This window comes from Amblyomma americanum, chromosome 5 (genome assembly GCF_052857255.1).
Source record: "Amblyomma americanum isolate KBUSLIRL-KWMA chromosome 5, ASM5285725v1, whole genome shotgun sequence".
NCBI lineage: Eukaryota > Metazoa > Arthropoda > Arachnida > Ixodida > Ixodidae > Amblyomma > Amblyomma americanum.
Genome location: NC_135501.1, coordinates 71183486 through 71209276, shown reverse-complemented (window position 1 = coordinate 71209276; position 25791 = coordinate 71183486). Strand labels below are relative to the sequence as shown.

The following is a 25791-nucleotide window of genomic DNA, read 5'->3' as shown; positions in this document are numbered from 1 at the left end:
CGCGATAAGCATTTACAGACGTAGTAAATTAGTTTTTCCATTCCAAGAGGCAGTATTGCTGTTCCACTTTAGGCTCAGTCCTTTCAGTTCTGGTCGCTTTTAGAGTTGTCTTCTTGCGGGATTAGTTACACTAATCCTGGATCGTTAATAATATCTCAATTTCAGCATGCGTGTAAGGTATTTCTGTGTCAAAAATTAATTGACCATGGCAACTGTAGCAATGACTCATCTTTGCTACGACGGTCTATGTTGTGACTCACAGTCGTTCATGTTTTTCTGCAGTAAAGTGACGCGACGTAGACCTGCACTTCCGGCGTAGTAATATAAATTGTGCAACTGGCCCGCAATGAAATAACCTGAGCTTGACCTTCAGCTATCCTGCGCGTCCAGATGCTGAAGCCTCACAATGACCCAAAAAAACTGAGACGTCATCACAATATTTTGCCGAGCTATGAAAAGTTAGAATAGGAAAAACCCATTAAATTCTACATGTTGTCTACGGTACTAAGTCTTCACTTAAAATACACCGCACAATCGGATTAATTTAGCTTCAATGACCACAGACAAAAGTGTGGGGCACATTACGCAAGAGAAACCGACTAATAAATTTTCGGAGTCCCTCTACCTAGCCTATAATACAATTAGTAATTTTTACTTACTTATTATTCGTTGGCTTCAGCAGTAAGGTGTCGATAGCAACGTTCGAGAAAGCTTTGAAAAAGAAAAGTTTGGTTTGGTTTATGGCCGTTTAACGTCCCAAAGCGACACAGGCTATGAGGGCCGCCGTAGTGAAGCACTGTGGAAATATCGGCCACCGGGGGCCTTTAACGTGAATTGATATCGCACAATGCACGGACCTCTAGCATTTCACCTCCATCGAAATTCGACTACCGCGGCCGGATGAAAAAAAAGGCAGTAATATTTGCATCAAGGTGCGGCTTCCGTGTTTATGTTGAGGAGGTTGTAGAAGAACGCGCGTCAGGTTCAAAAGGTACTTATTCGCACTAGCCCTCCCGTACGTAATCTCAGAGAACTAAGTCCTTCATATAAGACCCGCTGTCCCCAAAGGCCAAATACTTATACGGTGGCCTTGAGGGACAAACCAAAAACTGCTGATACATTGCGGAAAGCGAGCGCGTGTTAAGCAACTGAGAAACTGATACACATGGATTTCAAGCAGCCATTGCATGGAAGTGCAATCAAACACCAAACCTAAAAATGCGATGCATGTACAACATCGTTCCTTGGCGCAGACAAGTGAAATGAATCTAGGGTCTGAGCAAATTTTGTCTAATAGCAATTTCTTCAACAAAACAAAAGCAAGCGTTCTCTTCTGTTCTTTGATGTTCACAGCTTACTGCCCTTGAAGAAAGACGTGTTTTCGTTTTGCATGACGCATCACCAGCTTGTAGTAAGGGAGTAATTACTCAGTGACATCCACCTGAGCGCACCCATACGGCTACAAATGAAAGCTATACAGCCTGCTAAGAAACTTCATAGTTAAAGAAAAATTCGTCCTGGTCTGGGGTCCGAACCAGGCACCACCGCTTCACCGGGGGAGTCGCTCTACCAAGTGAGCTGACCAGGACGGCAAGCTTGTGCTAGGGCGAGAGAGAATTGATCAATAACTCGAAGTGGAAACTGCCATGGTCAAATGTTTAAGAATATCCCCAAAGTGGTAGTAAATTTGTAATAGGGGAGTAATTACTCATTGACATCCACCCGAGCGCAGCCGTACGGCAACAAAAGAAATCTATACAGCTTTCTCAGCTTCTGGCGCAAACCTTGCAGCCACGGCACACGTTAAAGCACATAGTGGACTGCGCTTCTCAAAATTAATTTTATTTTTAGAGGGGGAGGGGGAGGAGGGGGGTAACAAATGGCACCGTAACTGGGTTCTCGGTGGACACTCCAACCACGCCGTGAGCACTGCGCTACTGAGATAAAGGATTTAACTCTTAAAAAGCGCGAAAAGGAGCCTGCTCTCACGGGTTATTTTTTTTTTTTAGAGCATTCGTATAATAACGGTAAAAAGGCACACCAGGCTATTTCTTTAACAATGTGATCCGAGTGTTGAACAAACGACCGTAACAAGGTTTGTGATCAAGCGGAGCCGAAAAAAGGCTGAAACTGACACAAACTTTGCGCGCATGTGCGTTTTCTAGCTCATTTCACCACCTGCCTTCCACAAGGGCCGCTCTATTGCCGTTTACTCTACACTTGAGTGACGTTGTTAAACAATTGGTAGGGTGTCGGTATAGCTTACCTTGTTGCAAACATTCCTGGCCATATCTTTCTAATGCTTATCGGCACACTTCCGAGACACATTATGCTCCTGAAGTTACAGCACAAAATGGACCTAATTCTCTTGAGTAATTAAATATCTTAGTATACTGTAGACAAAGCCGCTGAGTAGAACAAACGGTTTTGAAATCCACTTGGATGGTTTCAGTGGTGTAAACTCGCAGTTTACTGCTATTCTATACAAATCAGCCAAACCTACGGAGCATATTCAGTATGAGTAAATTAGGACATGACTTACATGATTGTGTCTTCCAATTCCCCCATGATGGCCCTAACTTTACCGGCGACGGTAAATGGAATATACTGAAATATTCGGCGTACAAACCGAGGAAGGAACTGGAAGACGCCTGCTTTTATCATGACTGCATTAATCATGCTCAGAAACCGGTTCATATCTTTCCGCCACGCTTCTTCTTCCGGCTGATTAGATGCATAGAAAAAGGAGGCAATGTTGTTGGAGGCAGCCGCCAAGATATCCGAAAAGATAAACACTGGATTGCCATTTGCCTCATCGATGCGATCAGCCAGTTTGCAATATTCCTTCTGTGAAAACAAAAACAAAGTGCAGAAAAAATGTCAGTCTGGGCGCCAGTCAAGAAGTATAGCAGGAGCTACAGTTTAGTTTAACATCACCTCATTGCAATAAAGGTAGTGAATCTTGCACTCACAGCATCTTATGAAGTTGCTACACAAAGGACCCTGTTTAAGGTGCTTCCACTACTGCTTTTCAGTTCTGTAAGGCATTCTACATTCCCACCTATGACAAGCTAAGTGTTCTGAGATCCAAGCGCACTCGCGTGGCAGAGCTGGCTGCGGTGCAATTGATCCACCAATGCAACTGATTACAAATAAAGTATAATGAGCGCTTTCGACTCATACCACTCTTTTACAAGTTCCTAACGGTCATTTAACTCGGCATTACAGCTATTGTCACTGGGAACTGGTGGCGCATCTTTCTCAACAATTTTTAGAATAGATGAAATCGTCAACAAAGTGCAAAGAAAAATACTGAATGGTATAACAGATATCTCAGCCTGGATTATGGACCTGGGCGATTCGTTTGACTGTATATTCATTGCTAGGTTACATAAATGGACAGCTGCAGGCTAGCGGCTTAACAGTCGGTCTTACAGAGCACTCTAACATGGTATACTTATAAAACAGTACAGTGACCATAAAATCAGCGCATCTTAATGCCATGGAAAGAAAACGGCTTTTTATTCTAGGGTACCTAGAGGATAAACGACCACTCCTTGTCATAGACAGCAAGGCGTGTTGATTGCATTGTCACTGGCATGATCGCCTGTCAGGATATTGTGCAAGAACGGTTCTCAAGACGCTAGCCGCTTCCAATGAAGGTATCTTTTCAAGTGCCCCTTATAGACGCGCATGGATTTCTTGGAATCAAATAATTTGTTCCTTCCCTCGTAACACGGATTTCAAAAAAGCCTGTCATGCGAAGCTCAGCTGACCATTTGTTCATGACTTGCACAGCAACCTAGATATTAACATGCAAACCGATGCCATCTTTCCCGACTTTGCGAAAGCATTCGATGAGGTACGTTGCGCACAGTCGTCTCTTCCAAAAACTTTACAACTGAAACCTGCGCAAAGATGTTATTGAATGGATTAAATCATTTCTGTCTAATCGTTCACAGTTCGTTTCAGTTAACAATCCCAACCTATACATTTTACCAGTTACTTCAGGCTATCCCAAGGGTCCGTTCTTTGGCCCCTACTGATTTTAATCCACATCAGCGACTTACCCCTCCATGTGTCAGGCCATATTCGCTTGTTTGCTGACGACTGTGTTATCTACCGGCCTGTGAATAACTCTTCCGCTCAAGACTCTTTACAGACTGACATAAACAACATACAAGCATAGTGCAGTCCTTGACAAACGACTCTTAATCCTACCAAATGAGAGACTATGCCATTTCACCGCAGCCCTAACCATATTTTATTGCCTTATAAAATTTCAGGTGCCCAGATTCATCGAGTACCATGATATAAATATTTGGGCGTCTCTCTGTCTTCCAATTTCTTATGGCAGGAACATATAACGAACGAACATCTCATCCGCTAATAACTCATTAGGTGTTTTCAAGTGTCACCTCCGTACTGCTCCTCACAATATAAGACAACTCGCTTGCACGACAGCAATGTGTCCCGAATTAGAATACTCATCTGCAGTTTGGAATCGCCACCAATTATATCTTGCTAACACCCTTGATGGGGTTCAAAATAGAGCCACTTGATACATACATTCATGCTACTCACCAATGCTAGCATTTTATTCCCCCCCCAAAAAACAATCAGATATACAGCATTTTTCACTTCGCCGGCGCATTGCCAGCCTCTGGCTTTGTTACAAATTTTACATTCCTGCACTTCGTCAGGGACTCTATAACGGCGCCCCTGCTTTACGTTTTTCTGCCAGCTCTGCTCATCCCCTTCAACTTTCATTACCACGTACCCGTACTACTACTTTCTCAGCGTCATTCTTTCCAAGAACAGCAGCCGACTACAACGACCTCCCTCACCACATCGGTGCCACCACGTGTCTCTTGATGTTCCGTGAAAGTGTTTCCACGCATTGTGTGTAAAGAGATCATTTATTTCATTTTTGCCCACCCTTTATGTAATATCCCTAACGGGGTCTTTAAGGCGACATAATGAAAGGAAAACGAAACATTGTTGGAAAGCTTCATGTACAAACAACAAATGATTACAATAGCGGGTCGTTCACTCCCCTTTAAAGAGGAAAACAAAATGCTTTGCTTTCACTTTTAGAGAGGCCTTATTATAGAGGAGGCTGCTAAGTTAAATACGAGGTGTAGTATACGGTGGCAGTCCCTTAATTAGTTCATAGAGCTTTTCGACCTTGAAAACCAAAGAATTTTCTTTTGCTTTTTTCTAGTCAGGAGTGCCATCCAGTCATCTTCGGTTTGATCCCATTTTTGATTGCAATGCGTTTATTTCCCTCCCGTTCTCCTCTTTTTGCCTCTTCTCCAGATCCAGCCTAATAAGTACTTGAAGAGTATCCTCACAATACACTAATTCTTTTCTCTAAACCGGAAGTACAAGGCTAGAAAACATAAGTAATGCTTGCAGTTAGGTTCCGTCTCCTGGAGCTGACAAAAGCTAACCAGCAATAGAGACCGCTAACTAACAGCCTAAGATACACTGACATTCTTCTGAAGTACGAGCAGACAAACACTGACCGTTCTTACTATCGGCACTTGTTTATAACACATCAAATTTCTATGAAGACAACTTGTATGTCTCCCCAATTTCTAATTTTAGGTTTTTACCAGACTATGACAGACGAGATAAATACCACCCAAGGCTTGTTTAATGTCCCCACAAAGTTGTCTGCTGTAAAAATATTGAGATAAAAAGGCTGTAGCGTGGACGTGTGTCTGCTTGGAAAACAACTTACATGCTCGTCTCTCATGTCAACCGATACTGTCCTAGTGCTCGATTTGAATATAGGCTACGTTGTATGATGTTCTTAATTCGAAATAAAAAAACTCTTCCTGAGACCCTATGATCAGCTGAAATCCATCCTTCTCTCACCATCATTCGGCGTTCAAGTGACGTCTCGTTAAATCCTAGATCCCGCAGCATACTCATGCAGAACTTTTTATTTGCTTTCCACTCGGCGCCGTTCAAGACTCCTAATCCTGTGAAGATAAAGAGGCGGGGTGTTATCTTGCAGCAACCGTGATTAAATACTCAAGGCTTTTTAAATTATGGAGCAGCACACTGGTGTGGTCGTGCTTTGTTGCTTAATGGTAATAAGAGATGTTACTAGCTTTTATCTTCTACAGCGCGGCCAAGAAAATTATGACCCTGAATAAAAGCCAATAGGCGTTAGGTCCTTGATGCTAGAAGTTTTTCTTACAACATAAAGAACTGATCATAATGGAAAAAACTGTACGTGCTTCTTGAGCAGCACAGTCAGAATTCACGTTTAAAACAGTTATTAAGCTTTTCTTCTCGGAATATATATACTCTTCTACATTACAGTGTCAACCAAACTTCTTTATAAAGCAAAGAAATTTTTGCCGGGTGGAATAAAAGTGTAAGACACTTCTTCAACTGCATGCATTTAATTCCATCCACATAGGTGAGATCCCTTCAATGTATTGAGAAAAAGGACCGCGATGTCTGGACGAAGTCTGGGGCTATTTGTAGACGAAAACCTCACAAATTACGGTATGGGCGTGTCTCTGTCCTTTGGCTATCGCTGTTTCCGCTCCCAAGACAGGAGACGCTTGTGCTTACCGGCTTTTTCCACTGCGCAAACCTATTGCTGTCAATCTTTGTAGTTTGTTTATTCTTCAAAGCTGCCGGCAAGGCACTTAATCGTTCTGTTTGCGATGCAAGACGCTACCAGATTTATCTCGATTGATCGCACCCAAGCGTAGCCGATTCTACCTCATTCCAGAACGTTCTAGTAATTTTGCACGCTTTAACTCAAAAGTTTGCTATCAGCTTTAAATTTATTGAGCACGGCCGACAGCGGCGGGCATTCTGTTCGACGACCGCCGAGCACGCTTGTTGCTACACCGCCGCCGAGTGCTTCCGTCCATTGTGGGTGCGAGTCAGCCCTGATAAAAAGATTTGATTACACGCAATTTTCGCGGTCGTTCTGTTCCCTGGATTGCGGTCACCACTTCGGTACATATAATAGAAAGCTTAACCCCAATTTCCTTCTGTTAGACGTGAACACAGGTGCGCTGCACACTCTGCACGAGCCTCGCGCTTCTGCAAGGGCGCAGTGGAGGATGGTGAAATTCAGAATGGCGGTACCTGTTCCTGAAGCAACCATCTTCATTACATCGGTGGACGCGGTGGCTGCGACGCGCGTATTACCTTTCGATAATTCCACACCTCGTTCTTTCATTCAATTCCACAAGCGGTTTCTCTCCACGTGCGGCTCACAGTGGCAGGGCATAGCAAAAAAAAAAAGGGTAAACTACCACCCAGTAAAGCACTTCACAGCGTTCCTGCCGCTTGATCTTACTGCCACACACGAACAGCGACGTGAGCTCAAAAGGATAAGTAAAGCTGCAAATGGGCCTAGTTGGTTCAAACTTAACATTATTAGTGCGCTACTCATAGGTACGAATGATACTGGACGCGAGAACCACACACACAAACACGCAGACAGAGCCCAAAAAAACGGTGGCTAGGAAAACATGGGGACCTCTCTTCCGCAAACAGCTTTTTGCAGGAGCAAGCCATGTACACCCTTTAAAATACCAATTGTGAATTTTTAAACAATTTTAACGGCATCGATCAGCAGTAGCATTACTTATGAAAGCAATTGTTGCGACATTAATAACGAAGTCGATGGCTGTTTTACAAACGGTATCCTTATCAAACCATTCCATAATCTCGAAGCGCTGCTAATATTAAAAATCTCTTCGAACTTTTATTGCTTTTATTCTCCTTTAAATTAAAGACAAAGCAGACAATTTCTGGGCTAAGGTTACTTTTTTCCATGCGCATTTACCTTGGTTAGGGCTAAGTGGAGTCAGAAAGCAATCGGCGCGGTAGAGAAGCTCATTATGGTTGACGAACTTCCTGATGCTCTCGATGTCGTTCATCACGACTACGTCCGTGAAGTTTATTCTCAGTCTGAAAACAAGAGCATATAAAGAGGGAACAAGATTGAAAGAGTGCTATTGCTATGAATTCATTTTTGTCATATTACGCCCAATGCCTGAAGGATGTCAAAACGAATATTGGCTAGGCATTTTTTTATATTTTCGTCCAGAACCATTACTGTTCTATCGGTACAAGAAATTATGAAAAGCAGTTCAGTCCCCTAGTTTTACCACTGTAAGGTGTATGAGAAGAAGTTAATGGCAATATATTTTCCCAGAAAAAAAATTGATGAAATGAAAGGTTTGATATAAGGGCCCGTTCACCTGGGCTGTGAAGCATTAGGACACTCTGGTACTACTAGATATTTATGTATTTACATTCGGATGCATGGGAATAGAACAGTACAGTGTCACATGGGTTACTCGAGGTGAGAAATCGCTTTTTTTTTACCTAACGTTCTCTTTCTTTCGGCAAACAGTGCATTAAGCAACGGGAAGTTCAGTCCTGGTTTTCTTTTAAAGCAGTCCGAGAGTCGCAGTTGCAAGCTGAGAGCTTCTCAAAAGTACATTTAATGCCACCTAAATGTGCACTAAATTTTCTTAGTTTTGATAAAGCCTGCGTTTCATTCAGCCGGCGCTTCACGAGGCACAGAGACACTTCTGTCTTTTACGTCTGAGAGAGATTACTTAGCAGCTAAATCGCGTTGAAAAACTCGTTCCGTTTTCTGTACAACTGGTTACACGAACACACTTCCTCGTTTCAAGAGCAATAGGCCGAACGACTTCGCGGAATAAGCTCCGAGCTGTCCTAGATTTCTTCTAACGTGCTTTATTTAATATTGCGCAATATTTTCTTTCCAGATAAATGCATTATCGCTGAATTTTATAATGTTCAGTGGACCGCCTGCATACTAAGCAACGCGTACTAGCAAAGCTTATAATTTATTTCATCAAATAAAAACTTCCAAATATCCTATAACAAATTCCTGTGCTCCAAAAAGAGAAGCTAAAATAAAGACAAAAACTCATTAGCGGTATGCTAAGAAGAATAAAATGTCGTGTAAATTACAAATAAAATGCTAAAAAAGTGCAAAATAAATTTAGCTGTTCGTAGCCTGTGTTCTAAAAGTGTTCTTTTTAGAGATGCTATATAAAGCGGAACGTTTTAAAGCCTTCAAAGAATAATATATTGTATTATGCCTCGAAACAGAGGTTTTTTTAAAAAGATTTTTATTGTTTATCCAGTTTTCAGGAATGTGCTCTTTCTTAATAACTTTGCTGAAATATTTTCTTATCGTTAAAATTATGACAGTGGTTCTAATTTGTTTTAGGAGAGAGATTACAGTAGAACGGGCCGCGTTAAGGTTTTGCTTATTTCCGCCTGAAAATAAAGACATCCAATTTAACCGATTACGTCTGTTGTCTACGCTTGCGCGATTTTGCAAACAATAACAAACTTCAAAAAATCAATGACAATTATGATATTAACAATTTGGTAAGAATAAATTTTCCAATAAAATATTTCACGTATGTGCTAGCCTTAAATCGATACACATAAAAACGTACACCAACAGCTGAATACGTCAGCGTGGAAGGCCATTGTTACGAACAATCTTTTTTCTACAAATACACCTAGTCATTAGGCAAAGAAAAAAATTCTATGGGACACGCAAGCTCAACCGTAATGCTGTGATGCGATAGCGTCAATGCGTCAGTGACCATATATGCGCAATTGGTCATTCTCTACTTTATATTCATAGATCACGTAGTCCTCACACCACACCTGGCTCAGTGGTGTGACAGTTAACCCATTCGCCGCTGCCTTGCCGTGGCAGGTGCAGCCCCCGGCGTGGCTTGTGAGACCCAAGTTGCTCTCACTTGAGCAACCTTTCACGACTAACCATGACTTATTTTCCCAGCTGCCACAGTTTTGAGTTCGCTCGCAATCCGGCGGGCTGTTCGTGAAAATGTCACAAAGCCACGTGACCTAAGCGGCCCACGTATGGTGCTTTTTCGGTAATTTTCCGCTCTCAAAGCAGGCGACGACGCCGCCAGATTTTCTGCAGAACGGGGGACTTAACGCTGCCACGCTAAAATATTGGGTAAATCGCCGACGCCTGACAGCCACCCAATTAAACAAGCGAAAAGATTGTGCGAAAATTTTGGCTGGTAACCCAAGCTCTCTGAAAGAAATCTCTGCCTTACGCAGAGATAACAAAAACAGCTGCCTGAAGCATTCGTTGTTTTCATGATGCAAAATACTTCGACCGTTGCTCAATTTCTCTGATTTCGCTGCTTACACAAGACATCAGTTGATTGCAATTGAAAATATTGGCTTATAGGCTACCACTGCAGGCAAACTCTCAGTCTCGCGAGCAATCAAAATAAAAAACATTTGCCATTAAACTGCCAGCGTTCAGATTTCCCTGTCTTGGTCCTCTGAACTAAAGCTCTGCAATTCATCCGCATGCCAACCTAGTACTAGCATGGCAATATTATCAGCAATCTCAATTTTGCTAAGCTATTCTTTCTTTACTTGTAACCCCAATTCTTTCAAGTGCTATTATAGAATAACTCTTGTGAACACGCGGTAAGCAGTACTTGAAAATGCTGCCACCTTGCCTAACTCCCTTGAAGATTAAGATTTTTTCGCTTTCCGCACTCCGGTTGCTGTGGAGCCGGTTTAGATATTTTTCAGCAACTTCACATGTTCCTCTTCAAATTACTTATCAGGAAGTGCGTCCTTGGCTGGAGAACTTCAGCTTAGTGATACCCGTTCTCGCAATATACGAAAAATACCTATAGTGGCTGGTTCCATTCAGTGTTCTTTTATTTCATTTATTTGTTCTTGTGAACATTGCAGCTTGTCGGATAGGAAATTCTTATAGTCACGACGGTTCTTGGTTCACTGAACTCTAAAGTTCGTCTTGACCTAGCAGAAGTTGTCTGAGTAACTTTATTATAAAAGACGGACAAGATGGTGATTAGAATATTATTTTTAAGTCCTTAACGCCTCTTTTTTCTGGTCTAATGTTATCGTTTTGGCGAGATTCCGGCACTGTCGAATCAGCAGGCATTAGTATTCAGGGCGGCCAGTACTCTTGGCTACATTTTACACATTCATTTGCAGTCTTTTGTTCAATTCTTCTGACACCCTCATTTACTTTCGGCGACCCATTATTAACAAGGTGTGCTTGTTTTTAATGATGATCGACACAAAAATGCAACGAGAATTTGTGTTGTGGCTGTGCCGCATAAAATAACGAATAGTTCGAGCCAGAGCAGTGGCGCCGCGGGAAAACTTAGTTTAAAATTTTTGACGCTCCTGCATACATTTAATGCGTTAGCATTAGAGGGGTCACTGAAAGCGTAAAATGGTGGCAGTGCAGGTGGTCCATCTTCCACAGTGAACCGGAGGCATTCTGCTCACCGGGTTACGAACGTATCTGGTATACTACTCATAAGAGCTTATTATACCACGTAAGATTTAACAAGCCTCAGTATGCCTGCTTGGACATAAGCACTTTTCGAGTGTTAGCCTAGAATATACTGAACCTGCATATGTAACCTTTGATACAATAAACTTTGATGTTTTAAACTCGGGTAAAACTAACTTTCGTGTGTTGTCTGAGGTGCAGCAAGACTCAGAGTGTAGCACCTCGTATATACTAAACTCGAGTGCGTTAACTTGGAACGTAAGATACATTTGACTGCAATGCACTCGAACGATCCACCGAGGATCACGTAACAGTTTTATTTCACTATGGTTAAGGTGTCCGCAAAAGGGGACAGAGTAATCATAGAACTACGTTTGCAGTAACCTCACCTTCTTACTTCTTCTAGACTCCAATCATCGAGCTATGCTCTCTAGAATATTACCGATATGATCGCCTTCCCCACATAGCTAATAATGTCCTTCTAGTGAGGTCACCACGACTCTCTTATTTCATTCGATTTCAACATTCGCTCATGTGCCAAACGCAAAGCAACAAAAACTAAACGCTCAATAGGCGCGTGGATATGTTCTTCACGTATACCTGTCATGAAATATAATAAAGGTCCTCATAGTTCGCCGGCCGCGGCGGTCAAATTTCGATGGATTCTAGAGGCCCGTGTGCTGTGCGATGTCAGTGCACGTTAAATAACCTCAGGTGGCCGAGACTTCCGGAGCCCTTCACAACGGCGTCCCTCAAAGCCTGAGTCGCTTTGAGACGTTAAACCCCCATAAACCAAACTAAACCCTCATCGTTTGCGCCAATAGGGTGAGTCTCGCAACACTTCGAAATGTTAGGGGTGCCTCTTTTGTTCACTGCATGCGTTCTTGTTTGCATGCCTGGTAGTGAAAAGACTTCCTTGTCTATTGACAAGACCTCACAGCAACTTTTGCCATGCCACCTGAGGCGCCATGGCCATAAATTCAATTTGAACGTAGTTTCTTCACTGCACGCGAAGAATATGTGGCTGTCGCTTGTGCTGGCGTCCCCGTTTGCTGATTTCGGCGAACATTTTATGGGCTTTGACTCGAAAAATCAAGCTTGCTGCACCCAACAATCGTTACTGAAAGCAATTCTACGATCAATAGCATATGAGATAAAGTCTGTAACCTTTGTAGTGTGCTACAAAATGACTGGTTGTGGGCAATGCGCAGACGCAAACGTAGTAACGTAAGCAAGCTGTTCACTTGTAAAGATCACAACCTCAAAGTGCTCTCTTTCAGAAGCTTCATACCTGAAGATGGAGCCGTATTTACTGGCCCACTCTATAGCCTTCGTGCGATGAAAATCTCTTTGGTGCAGTTCTACGTGCCCAAAAATAGAGCTTGCCGGTGGCATCGGAGGCAGTCTTGCTCCTTGCAGAACGCGTCTTCGCCGCCTCCAAAGGAACAATGCAAGCCAGCCCAGCACGCACGCCGAAATCGACGTCGTAAGGACAGCTATAAACATACTTGCGCAGATTTAGTGCCTGAAATCAGAGTTAAGTACACCGCAGTCCTACTGGATCAAATAAGAAGCACAAGGGACCAAGTAGGACGGATAGCAGTACACCACGCTGCGGACGGCCACGGCAGCTTCAGGACAAAAGTTCTGAAAAAAAAAGAATTCATTGTGCCTTGCAATGCTAACTCCATGCAAACAAAGTTTAAATGTGGTCATTAGCACAAGCCCTTCAGTTCAGGCGCATTTCACCAATGATAAAAACATGGCATCAATCTTTTTCACATATTGTTATCAATTGCGATTCTCGTTATCATGAATGGGCAGTGCAGGTGGCAAGTGCTATCGCTATCAGAATGGTACAGAAGCATGTTCTCTGAGAAACGCTTATTGCAGCTCTACATTGCCACACAGTCGCCTGGTATTGTTGTCCGCCGATAGACATTACTTGCGCATGATACTGTGACACATTTCAGGCGACTAGATTGCGTGATTGCGAAGAAAAAAAAAATTTCAGTGGCTTAGCTCTGTTATGCCAGGATATACGTAGCGACGTGTATGTTTCCCTGGCTGAGCTTGTTGAGGTCACTATGTTTAGCGATGAGAAATATTGAGTATAGACATCTTTTATTCATTTTGCTTGAAAGAGACGAAGACTGCCCGATGATCTGTGAACTAGCACGCAGCGGTCTCAATTTCGTCGATACAGTATTTCGATTTGGTAGAGCCTCTTTAGTATACAACCTTTATAGTAGTTCCCCATTGTGTAGTCCTGACGTATGGGTCCGAAGCTAAATTAAAGTCACTTTTCTTTCATACACTGACTAAGAGTGTCCTGTTTTCATGCCAAATCACCCAAAGTCACACACAACTGTGAAACCATGCAGTAGCCTCGTATACACGTGGCAACCACATCAGTCGTCTGCTTTACAGGTGCTCCGGGTGCCACGTAGCTTCCTTGTATGATAATGCCGCTTTCCAGAAGCTGCACGCAGTAGGCTTCACCATTATTAACCGCGCGATCGAAGGGAGATGTCTGACAGTGGTGACACCTTGTTTCACGTACACACAGACACCAGCGTTCTTTTTTTGGGTCAAGTCAACTGCCAGGAGACAACCTCATAATCAGAAGAGTTTATATTCTTTTGTCTATATACGCCGTTTAGCAGCGGCTGGACTCTCCTTCTCTGCATGCATGCCAATCGCTGTCATACAGACGCCCACTACACCTCCGCCTTTTATACGCAGTCCTGCGCATGCGACGCGGCGTTCGGGTGATAGAGCGGCGTGCGGCGAGGCGGCGACGAAGAAAGCAGCGCCGCTGTGGGTTCTCTTCGGTTACCATGGTACTGGCGCATGCGCATGACTGCTCATCCGCGTGACGTCACGCTCGGCTTTGACGGGGGAGCGGGCGAGCGGCCGCTTTCGACGGCGAAGCGCACGCCGCACTTTGCTATTCTTCGGTTGCCATGGTAACGGCGCGCCCGCACAACTTGCCTCTCCCATGTACCACGAAATGCTCGACTGGTAGCTCAGTGTAGCTCCCGCTACAATAAATCTTCCACACACTCTTGTCCCGTAAATTTTTTATCGCGGTAGCACATCGCTTTCTGAAGCGGCGGTACGTTTCCTTTTCTCAGTGAGCCCATTGAAAGCGCCAAAAGCAGCTGTGGGTAAAATGACCTTCTTTTCGTCGCACCGTGGTCTCATTAATGACGAACCCTTAACGCATTACACTAATACATCTAAAAAAAAATGTACCCTTCTGTAACAACACGTGTTTTGTGTGAGCAGCTTGAATGTACTGCGAGGGAGAGCATTCAGGACGATGTGCTATGGCGCAGGTTTCTGGAAAATGACCATCCTTACTCTAGTTATTGATGGATTTCGTGTTTTATGTAATCCAGTAAACGCTTTCAAGCATTTCTTGATTACATATACCTTTACCACATGAATTCGCGTTGGGCTCGTCCTTTGTTTTTGGATCATAGCCGTATTAATTGCGAGACGCATGGTACGACGTAGAAAATGAAATAAAATTTTTCATTTATATTAATTTACAAAACATTGCTTAATATCTGTCTTATAGCTATGAAACGGAGAGAGAAGGCTGCCAAACGGCGCCACAACTCAATGCTGCCAATAAAAGCGAGAAAAACGAGGTAACCAACAAGGTTATTGTATTCCTTGATATTAAATAGTTGTTAATGGTTATTAGTTAACCATATGAGAGCTGTAGTAACATTCTTGAAACTTTTTCTATAAACTCCCGGTTTTTCGATGAACTTTGCAGCCAGGCAGTCCTGTTTTCGCTGGTCGTACGGGGTTTATTGCTCCGATAGAGCTAGATGAGTTTTTCATCCTAACCTTGTACTTGGCAATGTTCTAAAAAAAAACCATATAAAAGCCAGTTTTTATTTACGTTCAAATACGCGAGTTTTCGATTTTTTTTTTGTTTTCGTATACTGAACAGTTCATGTCGAAAACATCGCGAGATAATATTCATTATCATTAGAGACAGAATAATCACTGGCAAACGGACATACTTCAGGCATCGTCACAGCCAAGCGCTAGCGCAGCCCCTTCGCCGGAAAAAAGTGTTGAAATTAGGAAAACAGAACAAAGATAATAAAAATAGTAGGTTATCTTTAAAATGTAAATAACATATTAAAGCTTGTGTGCTTTTCACTGCTACTCAGTGTTATGCAAGTGCTCCTTTTTTGCAAAACTGGTGTTTCGCACTACCAAATTCAAAGACAGGCGATAATCCCTTTTCGGGCAGCGCGTCCGCAGTGCAAGCTACCTATGATGAACTCAACGCATATGTTTGGGTTCTCGCCTTGCTGCGTGCGGCGTCTGAGAGGTGCTTTGAAGCGTTTGGGGCGTCTCAGGATCCCGCTGGCTGCGTGATGACGTCAAAGACTGCAATAAGTGAGAGGCGGGTTCCCGCAGAGTGAGGCCCTCTAGCATGCACCCCGTCTAGACGATAAAGGCAACGTGAGGCACGTGCAGAGGGTTGTCATGTGACCATGGGAAGGATCCACGGGTGGATCGTTGTGGGACACAATACTATTAAAGATATGCTGTACAAGCCATCGCACAAGAAATAGTTTCCCGCCTACGTTGGCACATGGGGCGCTGTATGCGATGCAGCTCCCACGCTTGAAGAAAACATTATTCAATCAATATGGTTCCCTCAATAATTCGCAATGACGTTGCAGACAGCTAGAAAGTCGTCTTGATATTTCAAATGAAGAACTTCGCTTTGCACAGATTAAAAAAGCTGTGTAAGACCACATTGGCATTCTGTTTAGGGGAAACCATCATGGTCTACCTACCAAATTCAGTCCTTATTGAGGGCTTTACAAAGAAGGGCCGCACACAGTCCATTAAATACAGCTTGTGTTGGGACTAGTTGGTGTAGTAGTGGAAGAATGTAGCTGTGCTGCATAGCGACAATTTATAAGAACATTTAGGAAGAAACACACGCATGAACTACCAGATTAGACGCACACTTGAAACTAACCTAAAAGCTATCACTACGCAGTGCGCGCTTAAGCTCACCTCATTTATGAATTTGCTGCGTTATCGTCTTGCCTGCTGTTGTAAAGTGACGTCAGCCGCAATCAGACTGCCTTGCAAGCGCTGACGGCACGTGCGTTTATCGTTTGATATCCTTCCCTTGTTCTCCCTTTCCCCCTCTCTGTTTCGTATATATACGCTCCGAGCCGGAAGCAATAAAGATTCATATTGCAACCTTCGAACGTCGTACTGTCGTATACAGTAAGACACTCCACGTGTGTAGTAACGATGTAACAGTAGCGACGAGGCCAGAAAGAACCCTTGAGGTGAAAAATGATGTAAGCCAGGCAGTTAAGCAGGAAACAGCGGCCGCGGAAATACCGACCATGGCTCATCATCAACTACCGGAATACGATGACCAGTCTGACAACTGGAAGGCCTACATCACGAAGGTAGAAGCTTATTTTGAGGCAACTGGCGTCAGCGACTCGGGCAAGAAAAGGGCTTTGCTGGTAGCAGCATTGAGTACGTGCACCGTGCAAGTGCACTCAGGACAGGTTGCACCGAGGAAGCCGAACTCGCTGACGTACGAGGAAGCAGTCAAGGTTTTGGATGCCTACTTCGACCCCAAGCGTCATGAAATAACGGAGAGCTATCGGTTCTTCAATCGCTGCCAGTTGGAAGGTGAGCCCATTCAACAGTTCATCGTTGAAGTTCGCCGGATTGCGGATGGCTGTAATTTCGGCGACATGCTAGACCGGATGCTTCGCGACAGAATCGTCTGTGGCGTGAGGTCAAGCGCTATTCAGAAGCAGCTATTAGCGAAAACAGATTTGACGTTGAAGGATGCTGAAACAATTGCCATATCAGCAGAAGCAGCGGAAAACGATACAAAGAAGATGTCTTCTGACATTGAACCCGTACTCAAGGTCAATGCACGACAAGCCGATGAACTGGTGTCAGTATGTGGGCGTTGCGGAAGTAAGAAACACAACAGAAACGCCTGCGGCTGGGCTAAAGCGAGGTGTTACCGCTGTGGTGTATACGGCCATCTGGCGAAGATGTGCCAAAGCGACGTGCGGAAAGGACGCCCAAAGGCACGTTCACAATGCAGGCAAGGAGAAGCGTTTGCAGTAACAGCGGATGTTACTGAGGAAAATGGAGACGATGCGCACATTTGGACACTAACCGCACCCTTCAATGGTCGGCTACCACCACCTATTCTTCGTACTTTCACATGGTGTGGCATTAACGTACCTATGATTGTGGACACCGGCTCACCCGTCTGTGTTGTGTCCAAAGAGATTTTTGAGAAAAACCGTGAACATTGGCCGCAATTAGAACCCGCATTCATTAAACTGTCCTGTTATCTTGGACAACTTCCAGTATTAGGGAAACTGAGTATGTCAGTGTCCTACAACGACAAGGAGGTCAAGAGTTCCTTGATGGTTCTGAACTGTTCAGGTACGAGCCTTTGTGGACGGGAGCTGATTTCCAAGTTCAATGACGCAGGAACCTCGGTGTTGAACGTGTCAGTGCAACAAAACTCTGGTCCAGAAAGCAGCCATACCCCCGCCATGCATGCCGTCCTGTCAGAGTTCAAAGACGTCTTCAGCCCCGAGCTGGGTCTAATTGACGGACACCCTGTTCATCTGAAGCTCAAGGAAGGCGCCATGCCGAAATTTTGTAAGGCCCGTTCCCTTCCATTTGCTTTACGCGACAAAGTTTCCAAAGAGATTGATAGGCTCGTAACGCTTGGAGTACTGTCACCTGTAACGCACGCCGAATGGGCTACTCCCATTGTGCCTGTAATGAAGAAGAACGGCGAGGTTAGAATCTGAGTTGATTTTAAGGTGACCTTGAATCCCGTCTGTGAACTGGAGTAGTACCCGTTGCCAGCTATTGATGACATCTTCGCATGCCTGAACGGTGGGGGCTACTTCAGCACGCTGGATTTAAGAGACGCGTATAACCAAGTCCCCCTCGATGAGGACTCAAGGAAGATGTGCGTAATCAATACACACCGCGGGTTGTTTTGCTACAACCGACTGCCGTTCGGCATAGCTTCCGCGCCTGCCATCTTCCAGCGGAAAATAGAAAAAGTTCTGCAGGGCCTGACAGGTGTTCAGGCTTACCTTGACGACGTTTTGGTATCAGAAAAACTTGGTAGCACCGACAGATTACGACAAGTACTGCAGCGTTTTCGTGAGCATGGAGTGAAGCTCAGACTTGAGAAATGCAGCTTTCGCAAAGAGGCAGTGACGTATCTGGGTCATAAAATTCATCGTGAAGGTCTCCATCTGATAGAGATGCATGTTGAAGCAATCGCGCAAGCCCCCAACCCACAAAATGTTCAGCAGTTGAGGTCGTTTCTGGGCATGATTACATTTTATTCGAAGTTCGTGCCCAACATGTCTTCCGTACTTGCACCGCTGTACAAGTTATTGGAGAACAGCACACGTTGGTTCTGGGGACATGCGCAAGAAGCAGCTTTTCGTGCAGCAAAAAACTTCCTTCGGGAAGCGGCTGTGCTGGCTCACTATGATCCCGAGAGACCCCTCAAGCTGGAGTGTGACGCTTCACAGGACGGAATAGGTGCCGTGCTTTTCCATACATTCGGAAAGGTAAACAAACCTGTCGGGTTCCGTTCTAGGACGCTAACAAGGGCTGAGAAAAATTATTCCCAGCTTGAGAGGGAAGCCCTTGCTCTTGTGTTTGGAGTGTACAACTTCTGTGATTATCTCGTAGGCCGAGAATTTGTATTGGTCACCGACCACCAGCCGCTCGTGGGCCTGCTGAAGGCGGATCGACCAACTCCAGCATTGGCAGCCGCCAGAATACAGCGCTGGACGCTGTACTTAGGCGGATTCCGCTATCAGCTTCAATACTCTCCTGGTAAACAACTCCTCAACGCTGACGCCCTTAGTAGACTGCCACAACAGACGTCTGGGCCCAAGCCACCAGAAGCGGACCCACCAGACTATCTGCTGGCCTTGAGTGTGTTCGATGAGGAAACTGTGTCAGTTGAGAAACTAAGGCAGTTGACTGCGGGCGACCCTGCTCTGAGTCAAGTTATGCGATTCACCAAGAACGGTTGGCCGCCCTGCGCGAAAAGCCTCAACACGAGTGTCGCACCTTTTTTTGACAAAAAAAAAATGGAGCTTTCTTTGGCCCACGGGTTGTTATACTGGGGCCGGCGAGTAGTCGTTCCGATGGAGGCGCGACGTCGCATCTTATACCTTTTGCATGAGACGCACCAGGGATCGTCCGCTATGAAGGCGGTTGCTAGATCGTCATTCTGGTGGCCAGGGTTAGATCGCCAAATAGAGGCAGTGACAGCGTCATGTCAGAGTTGTGTCCAAAACCTGCCCATGCCAGCTACAGCAACGCCAAAAGGCTGGCCCGCCACTGTTGAATAATGGGCAAGGGTACATATCGATTTTGCGGGACCTATTGCAGGGAACATGATACTCGTGGTCGTGGACGCATACAGTAAGTGGATTGAAGCTGTGCCACTCCGACAAGCAAACGCTTCATGCACAATCAACTGCCTGCACGGTATCTTCTGCAGATTTGGCGTGCCACGAACCATCGTATCCGATTATGGAACGCAGTTTACCGCTAACGAGTTCGCTACTTTAGTCAAGAGGAGCAACATAACGCATCTGCGCACAGCTGTATATCACCCTCAATCGAACGGCCTAGCAGAAACGGCTGTCAGGACAATTAAGGACGGCCTCAAGAAGATTGATGAGGGGCGGCTGGAAGATAATATAAACAAGCTTCTTTTCAATTACAGAAGGACACCTAACCGCTCTGGAAAATCGCCGTCAGAGCTGCTCTTCGGATATAAAATTCGATCCCGTTTAGATACATGTTTCCCTCCTGTACACGCAGGGCCAGCGAACGAAGCAGACGAGTGGCCACTGCCATTGCCTGAAGCTACCGTGTACGCCCGCAACTTCGGAAGGGGTGTGAAATGGACTCCAGGAATTGTAGAGTCTACAACAGGCTCTCGGATGGTGAGCATTCGAACACCAGCCGGATCAGTAAGACATGTTGACCAGGTGCGGGACCGGGAAGATGCGACGCCACCGTTTGGTAAAGACCAAGAAGCGGCAAAACGACTCGAGAACAGGTACTCCTAGCGACTACCCACTGTTGCCGAGAACGCCAGCCGAACAAGGGGGCATAACAGAACCTGAGCATGAACTTCAGCCGGAACTCGCAGGGAGCAACGCTGAACCCGTCAGATCACCCCAAGCCTTGCGGCGCTCTACACGTCAAAGAAAACCAGTACAGCGACTTCACTCTTAAGGAAGAAGAGATGTTGTAAAGTGACGTCAGCCGCAATCAGACTGCCTTGCAAGCACTGACGGCACGTGCGTTTATCGTTTGATATCCTTCCCTTGTTCTCCCTTTCCCCTTTCCCCCCTCTCTGTTTCGTATATATACGCTCCGAGCCGGAAGCAATAAAGATTCATGTTGCAACCTTCGAACGGCGTACTGTCGTATACAGTAAGACACGCCACGTGTGGTATTTTTTAGACTGATAGTTTTTCTGTTTCCTTGTTTACTGCCTCGGCCGACCCCCCCCCCCCCCCCCCCCCTTTAAAGTACCTTATGGGCCCTGAGGGTAAGGTACTAAATGGAGAATACATAGCTTTGGTAACTATTCGATGTAAACTATATGGAAATACTATCATATGCTTGTATATTCACTTTCCCGTTTGACACGCACTTAGTACCTCTGGTTAGATGGAACAAAACAACGTGACATGCTACAACATTTAGCAGCATGGTTCATGCATACCTACTACTTCCGTGTTTTATACATTAATTTTTTTTGTGATTCAGCGTTCTATGCTGCAATATGACTTTACAATACCGCCATTTTAAACCGTGCAGTTTTAGTAAACAGAAAAGCACTGCGAAATCGAGAAATGCAAATTTGCAATGTAGAACACATTTTTACCCAATGAGCTTCGAATAAAAAAACAAGGAACGATCAGTAAGTGCACCTCTAGGAACCCGTAAGACAATCAGCTGTCTATCGCAGACGCTTAGAAAATTTTTCTACCATTACAGTTATACAAGTATTTTGTACATGTTGTGTAAGCTACCTAGTGGCAATATTAAAAAAAGCGCGCACTCTTCGATCCTTTGCCAAGTGCAGGGGGCTGGATGTTGAGAATATTTTTTAAGTGTGCCTGGTTTATTATTTCTCAATAGTGGCTCAAAATTTTATTGTTAACAGATTGCAAATTTGCCAGTTTAAATGACGCTTTTAAGTTTAGCTGAGAAATGGTCATTGCAATTTTCTAGATGTTTATTTATTTCTAAACACTGTTAGCTCTTCAGTCCTCTTAAAAGGTGCGGAGTGTACATATATTCAGTGCAACAGTTTCAGAAAAGGTAAACAACTTTTTTGCGTCCATGGGCTAGTGGTGTCGAACGCTTTGTGTAAGTATATGTCTTCGAGGCGATCCTCACCTTTCGTGACGCAGAGCTGGGAGGGCTTCTGATCGTCCACGTGCAGTCGTCCACGGACCTGCGTAGATCACTGGAAAGACGCACCAGGTGGTATACTGGCGTAATTTACGACTGGCCTAGGGCTCGAAACGAGACCGCATCACGCATGTACATTAACATGGATGGCGTTTAACTCGTCATTCCTTTAGACGCTGTATAGCGCCTACCAGGGTGCGGCTTCTAGAAAATGTAAAACCGAGCGCGCTGCCAGAGCGCTCTAAACAGCTGCGTGGATGACTGCACGTGCGCAAAGAACCTTCACAGCGTTCTGAGAACAATGTGAATTCAAAAACACACCTGACTCTCTCCGCGTTCGAGCTCTTCCTGTTTTTTTAAGTGCAGTGAAACAGGATGCGGGGTGTCTGAGCTCTCTCTTGAACATGAGCGTCGAAATCAGCACCGCAGTTTTATACTGCTTTTCGTACCAAAGCAATCCGCCCGATGATGGGCCGCAGGTCTAGCTGTCAGCTTTATGTAGTTGCATGGTGAGGACGAGACTATCCTTCAGATAATTGCATCAAAGCTGGTCTCCCTTTTGTCATCCGAACTGATCATAAAAGTTGTACAGCTCAGTCTGGATGTATCAATTCAGGAAATTTCGAATTGCTGGGCTATGAAACGCACCTATATCCCCTAGAGCATTCAGTGTAAAAGGATATGAAACTGTCGCAGTTTACCTAACTCTACTTTCTCCGGTAATTCGATGTTCGAATGACACCCCACGCTCCTGCAAGTAGTGCTCGCTTTTAGGTCACTTTTCGCACGTAAAGAAATGTCTGCTCGACGGCTAGGAGCACCTGTTGGCAACGCAAGCACTGTGAAGCCACGTGACGAGGTGAAAGTGGGGTGCGCTGGAGTAGGCCTTTGGTCCCATGTACTCATTTCCCAGTCGACATCGCTGCCATATGTTGAAAGTAACAGAACAGAAGTCTAGCTACGGCCAACCCCTAGAGTGCTTAGCGCCGAACGCATGCATGAACCCGAGTGTTCTCTAATTTTAAAGGCAATAATTTTATTTATTGTCTACTGATAGCAGGAATATACTTCCTATGATAGGCTGCAGCTAGTTGAAAAGCAGCATACATTGCTTCGATACAAAGTGTGTTAGGCCTAGCACCTCCTAGCGAGAGGTGCGCCACCAGCATGTGGAAAGCGCGATGTTTTTGCACGAAGGGCTTCTGCAGCCTGGATGCATATCCTGCTTCTGGACTACACATAAACTCAGATATTATCATTTTTTATATTTGGCAGTATTCCGCAATCCATTTCGAGCACGATTTACTTAGATTCGGCTGTCTTATCCACCTTAAGATACGATATACCTCTTCGCTTTTCATCAGAGCTAATTGATTTCAGCCGCTAGAGAGTGAAATTTTAAGTCATCACTGTCACCTCCACTCTTCGTCTGCTTGTCGTCTGCTAGGCCTCACTCTGTGCTCTGCACGATGAGACTGAGGGATTGCGCCATACGAAAAAGCAAATAAAACTACAACAACTTTGAGTAATCAATGAACTAAAAAGTTTTAAAATGCATAGTGTTTTTTCTTCGTCCGACACAATTAAAGTACTGGAGATCCTCGAAAACAACGGATTTATTAATTGGTAACGCCAGAAAATAGCGGTTGTCACTAATCGTCGTCTGCGCTTTTAATTTTACCTTTTTTAGGCATTGTTTCTGTGCTTGTGCGGCTGGCATATTTGAAGTATTGATTATGTGAAGAGTATAGCAAATGCGCGTTTTTGAAGTGAATGCCATCAAAATTTTTGTTTTTGTCGACACTGACAAGCTTGAGCAGCAGAAACAGCGGAGAAAGGCAGCACTGCAAGGTCTTTTGGAAAGGGGACGAAAAGACTCGAGCGTTGTTTTACGACGACTGAAGGATTGACATCAGTAGAGAGCCATGCGTTAGTCTTCTTCACGGTTTATCTGTATTCTGACACATATTTATTATCTGCTTATGATTGCTTTTGTAGGGACGTGAGTGAAGCCAGCCAGTGTCCAAGCGCCTGAGACATTATGTGGGATAAAAAACTGCGTATCAGCTTAAGTGGCCCGTTTTTGCGCTTGAAGTCTCCGTGTGCGCGCAGTATTCAGGTGCAGTGAGAAATAATTATGCTAGCCCACGTGAGGACTTAATCACACTGTCTGCTTTAGCGCAGTTAATTTTCGGCACAAAATACCCTTCTAGACAACAATCCACCGAGAAAGCCTGCTGCATATTTCCAGTCGAGTTCATTCCAGACACCTCATTTCTGCTTGCTTACTTTATTAGAATTCGAGAGAGTACGACCTGAATTTAGGTTCTTTCCCGGCCTGTCACTTGAGTCTTAGTCATCGAGGATCGGGTTCGCTGCAATGGTGAGCAGTGCAAGCTATAAGGAATTCAACTCTGCCTACATTTATAAGCTTTTATTCTTTTCCGCACGCGCCTTGGATGTGCACCCCGCTCTAAACTCGTTGGCCACCGGCAAACGTTTGTTTGTTTGTTTGCTTGGTTTTTACCTGGGTGTTTACCTGCAAAGCGTGCTACCAGCAGTCTTCGCACCCAGCAATTCTTCCCAGGCCAATGACCCTGCCAACGGCTCTGTTCTGCATTGCTTTCACCAGTGGAAGTACTTTCTTTATCTGAGCTTTATCTCTCTCCTGAGCTATTTGTGAATATTTGAATTATTTTTCAATGCTGATTTGTTGAATTGAGCACATTTTTGCATTACGCTAAGTTATGACGTGGTATGCCTTGTTCGTGCGCAATCCATGTATCTTTTTCATTGAATTTTTACAAAGAAACCAGTCCACATCCATTTCATTATGTCTTAGGCACTGCTTCAGGGCATCTTTGTGATAACATCTGCCAACCTATGCATCTCATACTGAAAGAGTTCAGCCCTTCTCGCCGCTTGTAGAAAAGATTGGCTTGCTCGTTATCTCTTCTCTGCAATTTTGTGCGATTCAGAACGGGGAATCTGGAGTACGAGTCAACCTGCCAGTAAATTCAAAGATGGTTCTTTGCGTTTTTTCGGAGGGGCACAGGACCTCTCCAAACGTGAATTCGACGGTGTTGAAGGAGCAGACGATGATTGACGCCAGATGATGAAGACAAAGAGAAAATATATTTACAGGATGTACAAGGGCAAACTGCGTTACAAGTTGAGTCACACAGACAGTCGAACTGTAACTTAAAAGAAAGGATCTCACACAGAGAAACTCGACAAGACCTTACTCATCGACCCGAGGTTAGAGTCTAGGTCTGTACAATTACGTGCCACTGCACGGAGCCTCTAGCTCAACTATACAAGACTAGACAAGGCTGCCCTACAATGGTTTTACATGCAATTTTAAAACTTTTGCAAACAAAGAAGTTAGGGCGGTCATATTCGAGGCCCGCCCTAAGCTTCGATAACCAATGGAAGTAGCCACAGCCCCTGAAGGTTGGGCCCAACTTCGAGCCCAGGGCTTGGCTAAAAAAAAAAAACACGTACAAAAACATTCCGAAAACCCTCTCCCCGAGGGGAGTTCTCAGCCTTAGTGCTTGATCCTTTCCCTTTCCCTGCCGCGCCCGCGCGGCGCCTCTCTAAGGATGAAAAGTTGTTTTCAGCTAATTGGCGGGACCACTGACCCACTGGCTCGCCCCAGGAATGTTAGACGGCGGGGAACCGCGACGCTTCGGTGCCATCGAGAATGCCAAAAAAAGAAGAAGAAAAAAGAACCCATCGCTGAATGCGAGGTGGTCCGCATCCTGCCGCAGTGGGTATGCTGCCTAAGACCAAGCGGCTCCACGTGCTCGTTGTGGCCTCGCATGCTTTCCTGGTGCGCTTAACAAAACCAGCTGCGCATTTGCCACTGCTTGCGGGGGTAGGGGGAGGGGGAGTCACGCGGGTAG

General features: G+C 44.8%; 2 protein-coding genes across 2 annotated transcripts in view; one reads left to right on the top strand and one right to left on the bottom strand.

Moving 5' to 3' along the window:
• Positions 1-22141, bottom strand: part of LOC144132530 (cytochrome P450 2U1-like) — a 35181-nt gene extending 13040 nt beyond the window's left edge. Inside the window, exons 1-5 of the mRNA XM_077665011.1 lie at positions 21872-22141; positions 12651-13006; positions 7829-7953; positions 5884-5990; positions 2543-2847 (exon numbers count right to left, since the gene is read on the bottom strand). Of these exons, the coding sequence (XP_077521137.1) occupies positions 2543-2847; positions 5884-5990; positions 7829-7953; positions 12651-12865 (752 nt within the window). The 5' untranslated portion in view covers positions 12866-13006; positions 21872-22141. The remainder of the gene's footprint in view (positions 1-2542; positions 2848-5883; positions 5991-7828; positions 7954-12650; positions 13007-21871) is intronic.
• On the top strand, positions 16765-20526 carry LOC144133954 (uncharacterized). Its single transcript, XM_077666998.1, has 4 exons — positions 16765-17062; positions 17936-18064; positions 19151-19273; positions 20276-20526. The coding sequence occupies exons 1-4, from the start codon at positions 16765-16767 to the stop codon at positions 20524-20526; spliced, it is 801 nt and encodes a 266-aa protein (XP_077523124.1).
• Positions 22142-25791: the final 3650 nt, after the last annotated feature.

What these genes read in the sequence shown, in the direction of transcription:
- LOC144133954 (XM_077666998.1), top strand. Translation starts at nt 16,765, where the DNA reads ATGGCTCATCATCAACTACCGGAATACGATGACCAGTCTGACAACTGG. An exon ending in AGGCGCCATGCCGAAATTTT is followed by an intron (nt 18,065 to 19,150) that starts GTAAGGCCCGTT and finishes TATTGGTCACCG; the next exon opens with ACCACCAGCCGCTCGTGGGC. An exon ending in TCAGCTTCAATACTCTCCTG is followed by an intron (nt 19,274 to 20,275) that starts GTAAACAACTCC and finishes CTGTACACGCAG; the next exon opens with GGCCAGCGAACGAAGCAGAC.